This window comes from Mixophyes fleayi, chromosome 11 (genome assembly GCF_038048845.1).
Source record: "Mixophyes fleayi isolate aMixFle1 chromosome 11, aMixFle1.hap1, whole genome shotgun sequence".
Lineage (NCBI taxonomy): Eukaryota > Metazoa > Chordata > Amphibia > Anura > Limnodynastidae > Mixophyes > Mixophyes fleayi.
Window position 1 is genome coordinate 56,700,896 of NC_134412.1, and position 9,402 is coordinate 56,710,297.

The 9,402-nt window shown below is 40.0% G+C and overlaps 1 protein-coding gene across 1 annotated transcript; it reads left to right on the plus strand.

Annotated features, from left to right (window-relative positions):
* Positions 1–5,549: 5,549 nt before the first annotated feature.
* On the plus strand, positions 5,550–9,103 carry LOC142107841 (uncharacterized). The gene is made up of 4 exons (XM_075191473.1): positions 5,550–5,637; positions 6,712–6,777; positions 7,722–7,875; positions 8,213–9,103. Exons 2-4 carry the CDS (start codon positions 6,735–6,737, stop codon positions 8,805–8,807), a joined length of 792 nt encoding a protein of 263 aa, XP_075047574.1. The 5' UTR covers positions 5,550–5,637; positions 6,712–6,734; the 3' UTR covers positions 8,808–9,103.
* The last annotated feature ends 299 nt before the right edge of the window (positions 9,104–9,402 follow it).

Consider the following 9,402-nt stretch of genomic DNA (forward strand, 5'->3'; position numbering starts at 1 on the left):
TCCAAGATGTCTTGAACAACCTACCTGCCAAGTTCCTTCAGAAACTCTTTGGAGATGTACCTAGAAGAATTGATGCATTAATGCTGTTTTGAAGGCAAAGGGTGATCACACCAAATATTGATTTGATTTCTCTTCTGTTCATTCACTTTGCGTTTTGTTAATTGATAAAAATAAGCTATTAACATTTCTATTTTTTCTCCACAAAGCCTAAAACTTTTGCACAGTATTGTATTAATGTTTGTATTGATCAAAGAAAACATTAGTGACTTTATCTCCCTCATAATGCTTAATGTGGTTGCTATCATTTACCATTCATCGCGTCATCGCTTCACATCCCATTCATCCTCTGCCGCTGCAGCGCTGGACTGCACTGACAGCCTGTTTAGTGAGACATGAGGAAATCAGTAACAGCCGGGACGCCAGGAACCTCCTGCACAGGCGCGTCTGAAGAATGGAAACATCACTACTTCAACCAGCGCTATTGGAGTGGTAGGACCAAACGGAGCTAGGAACTTTCCTTCAAAAGACTTTGTGTCTGGACGGCTATTATAGTCAGCGCACCCCATCTGTTTGCTTGCAGTCTTTAAGGAATACCGCGGACGGACTGAGAACTGCTATCAAGAAATCGTGAGTTATACACACCAACACTGCTCTGCATTGTTCCTTATTGTTATGTCCTATACAGTTTGGAGCCTCCGGATCTACCACCATTCCCTTCAGTACTATTTATTGAGGTCTGCATCTCCATCACCCGAGTATAAGCCGAGGAGGGCTTTTTCAGCACAAAAAAAGTGCTAAAAAACTCGGCTTATACTCGAGTATATACGGTATATTGTATCTTGAACCGGAGTCTAGTACCAACATCTGATGAGCAGCCAATATTGCAGCATAGTAATACTCTACAATTTCAGAAAATACACAAATCAAAAGGTTAATACATTTGCATACATCTAGCGAATCTATCCAGATTAAGAAAATAACTTGTGGTTCTCCAATTGCCAGCATGATCTGGCTGCCATGGGTAGGCTGGTGCTTCTAGTTCTGCAACCTCCAGCAGGCCTAGACTGTTAATGGCAACTTTGGCTTGCTGGGACCTGTAGGTCCACAAACTAAAATAGTGTTTACACTTACATTATTCACTTTTGTTTTACCCCTCTCCCACCCCCCAGGGTTGTGGGAAAAGGATTTGTGTCCCGGCAGGTACCACACTTTTATTTTGCGGACCACGACTCCCTGGGTAGTGAGACTGAGGCTGGTTTATCATTATGACGGGCTCCACATGCTGCAGGTTCCCCTGCTATAGAGCCAACTGCCCCGGCAGGTTTGACACTATCTTGAGCCGGCTGTAATATAAAGGGTTGAAAAGGGTTATTGCTGGAAAAGGTGATAAGGATTTGAAAATAAGCCTTTAGAATAAGGTTCAGACTTGTCTATGACTGTTAATGCTGACTGGAGTTAAATAGGGAGGACACCATGTTTGTTTTCTCCCCGATTTTGCCCCAGCCACTACTAGGCTGGCAGCACAAGGTTTAATATCATTGGGTGGAAGGGGAAGAAACTTTAAAAAAAATAAAAAAAATATTGATTATTACACTGCATTAAGCTGGCTGTAATGGATGCAGCAGCTGTCAGGTACTCTTCTATCCTGCAGCATCCTGTGTAGTAGAGCAGAGAGGGGTGTGAACATACACCCATAGTCAACAAGGAGCGTATCATGAGATCCGTTACTTGTTGACTACAGGTGTAGCAGAGCCTATTTGCATGGAGTTTTATTACTCTGCGGATACGTGACTCAATAACACAGGCCTAATATATATATAGACAGTGATGGGATGGTGGTGATTAGGTGGATAGAGCAGCGCTCGGTACAATACTTATAAGGCAGTAGACCTGTATCTGGCAATGAGCCCAGGACCCAAGATGTCAGATTGGATCATCTTTTTTTTCCTGCTGAGCTGCTGACTGCTCAGCCTCTGCACTAGTAGGGCTTAATCAGTTCATCAGATAGAGAAGTAGGTATAGGGGGAAGGGATTCCTCCCCTTACCTGCCAGCTTTGTGCTACAAACTCAGAAAACATTTTGGTCCATGGTCTTCTCTAAGACTTACTACAGTTAGCTGAATCATTGGATCTATAGAAGATTTGGAAGCATTTCTAATATGAGAAACAAGTTTACTAGATTGTGGACCCATATCAGGACAGGGAGGCACAAAAGAGCAGACTAGGTGAAAAGTGGAAAATTAGTGTCCAATATCTGTTCAACCATTGTATATGTTTCCATCAATATATTATAGTTTTGGGACAATGTCACTAGATATGAATGATGTCACCTCTATGTCTACATCCAGGACTCTTCTACAAATGTATTTATGTATACTTCTTCATATAATAATGGCTCATCTAAAGAAAAAAGCAGTTTTCCTAAGTCCATAGGAAGCCAGTATGTATCAAGATCTATCTATCTACTCAAGGACAACAATACCTAGAGTAGCATCTTGTAACACACACTGAAACAGAAGGTGAGAGGAACCAGCACGCTATCGCTTTACTTCCCACAAGACATAACTAACACTGTTCACTGCCCAACATATGCAGTCACTTTGACATTGAGATCATTCACTAGTATTTAACTAGTTTTGTGGAGGTCAAAGGTTATATAGTTACATGTTACACCTAAACATCGCTCCACGTATGTACCTGGAAATTATTTTAAAATGTTGAAAACTATGCTTTGGACACTGGGCTACCATCCCCAAAGGCCTTATTGTCATCTCCTCCTGGATGTCCTCACTCTTTCTCAAAATTAATATATCTAAGACTGAATTCCTCCCTCCAGACTCCCCTCCCACCACAACCTCTCTATCGTTGTTAATAACACAACCATCTCCTCTGTCACCCAACTCCGTTGCCTGGGTGTCACCCTTGACTCCTCTCTCTCTTTTGCCCCCCACGTCTAATCCTTTGCACAAGCCTGTCGCTTCCAACTGCGCAACATTGCCGCACCCGACCCTTCCTCTCACAAGACGCCACCAAAACCATCATCCACGCACTCATCATCTCCCGCCTTGACTACTTCAACCTTCTCCTCACTGGCCTCCCCCTCTTCCATCTCGCCCCCCTCCGATCTGTACTTAATGGGGCTGCTAGACTCCTCTTTCTCTCACGCTGCTCCTCCTCTGCCTCACCTCTCTACCATGCCTTACACTGGCTCCCTTTCCCCTACAGAATCCTCTTTAAACTCCTTACTACTACTTACAAAGCTCTCTCCCAGTCCCTTATATCTCCAACCTCCTTACCATTCACACTCCTGCCATCTCCCTGCCCTCTGCAAATGAATGTCACCTCTCCTCCATTCTAATTACCTCTTCCCACTCCAGAGTCAGACTTCTCCCTAGCTGCCCCCCTGCACTGGAATGACCTCCCTCGCTCCATTCGTCTTGCTCCCAATCTGTGCTTCTTCAAACGGGCACTCAAGACTCACCTGTTCCTGAAAGCCTACCAAACATCCACTTAACCCCTCATCCACTTTGCTTGTTCTCCCCTCTCTCCCCTGGTCTCCTTTTTCTCCCTTGCATCACTGCCTCCCTTTCGTGCCTGTTTTGTCCACCCTCCCTTAGGATGTAAGCTCACATGAGCAGTTCCCCTCTCCCCTTCTGTCTCAATGCCTACTCTTTTGCTCCGCCCTTACTCCATATGTCTGCCCGGAGTTTCTGAAGCATTGATACTTTGTGCTCATTGTTCTGTAATGTTTCACCCTGTATGGTCTACTGTTTGTACTATGTAAGGCGCTGCTGAAACCTTGTGGCGCCTAACATATAAATTATAATAATAATAATAATATACCACTGAAACTATGCTTATATCCTGTCAAATAGCTTTCCTATAATCTAGACAAATGTTTTAAACTAACATATAGAATATGATTAAATGCGCGCACACACCATTTATTATCAAGATGAAGTAACCCTTGTCTATCAAACCATTGTCCCATAGATTGTAAGCTTGCGAGCAGGGCCCTCTTACCTCTCTGTCTGTATCTATTACCCAGTATTGTTTTATTACTGTTTGTTCCTCATTGTAAAGCGCTACAGAATCTGTGGTGACAATTAGCAATACCTCATCATCACATAAATTTTGTGTGTGACACCATGTAGAGGTGCTTTGAACGACACAAAGCTCCTCAACCGCTTCGTCCAACAGCCTCCACTCCTTCCCTCAACTTCTCCTCCCCACAGTTCTCCACGTCTCTATCTCTGCCACTGTAAGCATTATCATTGTTGTCATTGCAGGCTTGCCTTGGTACATGGCAGCCTTGGAAGGCAGAATGATGAGGAGGTGAGAGTAGGACCAGGTCATGTTGGGCTCACAGTGCCTCCGGGCTGCATGAGTTGCTATTTATGTAGTTACACTCTTGATTAACCCTATTTGTTACAAATAAAGTATCACTAATCCAAATCCTACTAAGAAGCTGCATCGCTGGTGTTATTTGGAACAATTTGTGGGTGATTAAATGACACAATTTGTTGATTCGCTTGCCAAGCATACATTAACTTACAAGTAACAGACGTAAATAGGAACGTTATCTTTAAAACAGTGAAATTGATATTTAAATATAGATATAGGATCTTTTACTGGGGAAGTAATTATCCGGACATTAAAATATAATTGCCGTTGGTTGGTGATGTAATTGACATAGACCTAATCACATGTTTTCCCACCTATAGTCACTGTGAGGAGCATTGCTAAACAATTAAATGAGAAGGGGTGCTGAGGGCAGTGTGAGGTAAGACCATAGAAAACTACATGAGCCCCAATAATAGATCCCATACCTGTATATAGGTTGCAGTGAAAAAACTATTAATCATTAATTAAAATGTGATTCAGTCTCTGGGTTTGGGCTCCAGTTGCCCAGGGCATAGCAGCAAACTGTGCCAAGGACAGACATTATATCCCTTGTATACCTTCTACAGTAACCAGTTGTTACATTTTTCAGACACTTGGGGGGAAAATGTCTTAACTTCCGATTTTTCAACTTGCCGCTATTCAGCGAGTTTGCAGTGAAAATTTAAAGCGGCAATGACTTTAAAGACATGGTTTTGTCTTTAACGCCACTGCCGCTTTAAATTTTCACTGCAAACTCGCCGAATAGCGTTGAGTTGAAAAAATCGGAAGTTAATACATTGACCCACTAGAATCTATCAGATGTGTTCTTGGAGGTACGTGTATTACAGGTTAACAATTCCTGAGAGGGTAACAATAGGTTCTGTACATGGCTTCTGTCATATAGAACAACAGAACTGGGACAATAGTCCAAATGGAGCTTAAATTAATGTTGTCATAGTTTTAGTTTCTTCAAATATTAATGATAATTCTAAAGGTAAAATGTATAGCCTGAATAATAAGACACGTGTCTATAATACATTAATATTATGTGTGTGTGTCTAGGGTTGGGAATGAGACAGCAGATCCTTGTGTTTTCCTAGCTCATCTTGAACTTTACTCCCCAAGTTCCACATGTTAAACTGCATATCCTGCTTATCTCAGCTGATAAAACCCAGGCTGTGCGTGTACACAGGAGTATAAATTTGGAGAGGTGCCTAACTCAAATCCCATCGGCAACTGACCAGCAAGGAGAGAGGTAAGAGCTCAGACAACCCTAACTGGGCGTGAACGAGAAGTATGAGCAGTGATCTGTCTGAGTTATTTTATTTTAGCCACAATATCTTCATTTTCTACGCCAGGGAACATTTTTTGGGAATTTCACTATGCTGTGTGTGCTGCTGACGGATTTCTAAGGGTTTTCCATTTCAAAAATATATTTTATTAAATCTTGTCTCTTCTTAACAACAGAACTTTTGATGGGGGACCCACTATCCAATAGGACTATTTGCATTAGTAGCAACCTTAGCACAATACAAAGAACAAGACACAAGGCTCTGTTATGGGGGCACTCTTTTCAGTACATAAAAATTGGTTTAAAATTCGAAGTTTATTTATATTCAATAAAAGCTTACCAATAAAATATTTTGAAAATATAGTGGGGAAAAATGTATTTTAAAATGTTTGCAAATAAATGTAAGCTTTTAATGAATACAAATAGACTTTGAGGATTTTCAACCAATTTTTGGACTGAAATGAGTGCCCCCCATAACAGAACCTCCCTTCTTGCCCTCTGTTACGGATGTCTACTGAGTTTTGGGAAAGTACCACCCAGAAAATGAAATAATGTGGATGGTCACAGATAGAAAATAAAGGGAGGTACATAATGTTCTTGTGCGGATGGACAATTTTGTGTGGAATAACCTTAACGTAATTGTCTAAATTATATATTTGTTTATTTTTCAAATCATATAGCTGCCTGCATAAATTCATTATGAAATAATATTAAATTAGTATCTTAAGGCACATTTTTCCTCTGGAATAAGGACCAGTTGCATGGATTGCTCTGGGAAAAACTATGGTCTTTGGTGTGCATATATAGATTGTATATTGTATAGAAGTGTACATTTATATTGACACCAATTTATTAAGTCCAAAAATAATCATTTGGAATATATGATAATTTACAAAGAAAGGCTGAACGTAGTATCTTACTCATATTCATCTTATTATGTCTATGCATGAATTAGCAAACATTGAAATAAATTTAACCTCTAAAAAGCGGGAAACATATTAAAGGTTAAGATTTTAATATTTATGCATTTTGTTATAGGTTGGTAAGGACAAGTTGCAGCTATGAGAGGTTTAACCATAACCCTTGTGCTACTGTTCCTCACAGGTAGGTGGGGGATATGGGAGACATTCAGTATATCATTGCTATCATCTTTACTTTCAATGTTCTCAAGCAGTAATATTATAGAGTTCCCACATAAGTAGGGCAGGGTATAGCTCTCTCTCTGTCTCATAGCAGCAGAGAATGTGTATATCAGGATAGCCTAGGTTTATGCAATTCCTTCTCTGTTTTCATTGCAAAACCTAAAGGGATTTTTACAGAACACGGCTCAAAAGCTACTGCCTTTTATTGAAATGTCCATTGTAAATTCATAAATGACATGTTCTACTTACATTATAGTCACTAAATATATTCAGCCTTGGAAAATTGTACAAATTAAAATGAAATGTGGATCTAGTGCAAGGTGTCTGCACTACTAGAAAAGGATGAGCAATAACTTTTGTTTATCATTGAATCACTGCAGTCAGTGTTTAGAAGTTAGAGGACACTTGTAATCCCCTGCTCTTTTCTTTGTGGATTGTGTTCTCCTAAACTAAAATACACCGTCACCCTTCTTGTTTTGAAGCAATGCCCATGACAGCCATGTGTAAGCATGAAATTAGAATCTTATGGCTAATATCTGTGAAATAGGTTGTGCTCAGTAGGGGATTCAAACTCAAAGATATATTGTTCTGACTTTAACTAAGATTACATTGTTTCTTTAATAATGGACCTGTTATCTATACAGGTTCTGAGGCTGGCGTGTAAATCATGTGTGGCCTCCTATTAGAGGGATGAGTTTTAATTAAAATGCTATTTGGCTTATTTTAAAATTTATTTTTTATCCGTTGAGAATTTTTAAAAATATTTGTAATCAATATCTTTCATAATACCGCTCTTCTGTACCTTTATCGTTCATGGTATAGGCAGCACATCATTGAACCATCTACATTGTGTGGACAGACACTTTTGTTTCACTTTAACACATAGCTCTTTCTCCTTCTCTTCAGGAACACAGGCTCGTTACTACTGGCAACATGAGGAACCCCAGAGCCCTGTTCAGCATGCCCGGGAGTTGATTGAGAGCTACCTAAACAAACTGCGAGATGTTGGTAAAGAAGCTTCATCACAATTGGAGGCCTCAGATCTTGGAAAACAGCTTGAGTAAGTGATGTGCAGAGCATAAAATGACTAGAGGAAGTTCCAAGGAATGGAACACACTTACAGTTGTAGAAGGGAGATATCAGGAGCTGAATGTGCTTTCCCTGATGTAAAATGGGGGGGGGGGGATATAAGATAGGAACAATGCATCTATGTTGAAGGCAGCACACCCACATTGGATGGTGTGAGATGGGGTGCAGACTGATGTACATGGAAGTTGTGGAAAGTTGCCATTCATTTCAGGGAGTGTCATCAATAGATTAAAGTTACAGGCTGTTTTGTGTTTTTTCAGTAGTTACTGTAGAAGTATTACATTTTATTATCTGTTTCTTTTATTTAGTTTAAAAATTGCAGAGAAGTTTGACAGCCTCAGTGCTAATGCACTTGCTGTGAGAAAACAATTGCATCCATATTTGGAAAAAATTAGAGAGCAGGTGGCTGCAGAAGTGTCGAAGGACATCCCTCTTATCAGAGAAAAGGTCCGTCCCCTGGTGGAAAACTTTCAAAGAAGATGGAGTGAGGAGGTGAAAGCTTTTAAAGAGAAAGCGGAACCTTTTGGAGATGAGCTGAGGAAGCAAACCCGGGAAAACCTAGAAGCTTTCTACAAGAAAATTCAACCCGTGGCTGAGGATGCTAGAGAAAAGCTGCGTGCTGAAGTAGATTCCCTTCGTGCCAATTTGGCCCCATATGGTGAGGAACTGAGGCAACATGTGACCATGAAACTGGAAGAAGCCAAGGCCATTTATGGTCCTAAGGCTGATGAGTACAGGGCACAGATAGCCCAGAATATTGAAGCCCTAAAAGAAAAATTAGGACCTGTTGTTGAAGGCATCAAAGAACAGCTCTTGCCTAAAGCAGAGGAAGCCAAAGTTAAACTGGCTCAATTGTTTGAGGCCTTGAAGGCCAGGATCAAGGAAAGATACCAAGCAAATTAACATCCTTCAAATGATTGTGTGAAGACATGGCACTAGAGATATCCTCTTCTCTGACATTGCATGACCTTCTTATCGTTCTACCAGAAGTATGATATTGACTAAAGAAGGACAAATTAACATGTTGCTAATGTCAAAATATTACTTCTAGGCTGCATGAATATCATTAATAAATGTGCGTAAATATGTGATGTATGATACATTGTTTACATATTATAAACAAGTTACCTCCACCCCGAGGCCATGTCCTTTTCATCTCATTTCACACTGGTCTGAAAATAAAATGCATCTGTAAAATATTTTGTTTTAGTGTATTTTGATGTAAATACAATATGTAATATACTGTAACATAATTCAAAATATACATTGCAGATCACAATGAATGACACAAATAAAACAAATGCAAGTTTCAAAACACACTAGCTTAGTTTAGGAATAACAACATGTATCTTAAAGGAAACATAAAAGAAATAAAAAAGAAGCATAAAACCTTCAAACACATTTTCTCTAAAATTAACTGTTAGCAAAGCTCAGTTCCACATAGTGTTACTCCACTTTACAATTACCCTAATTTTGCATTCTAATTTAATTGTTAATG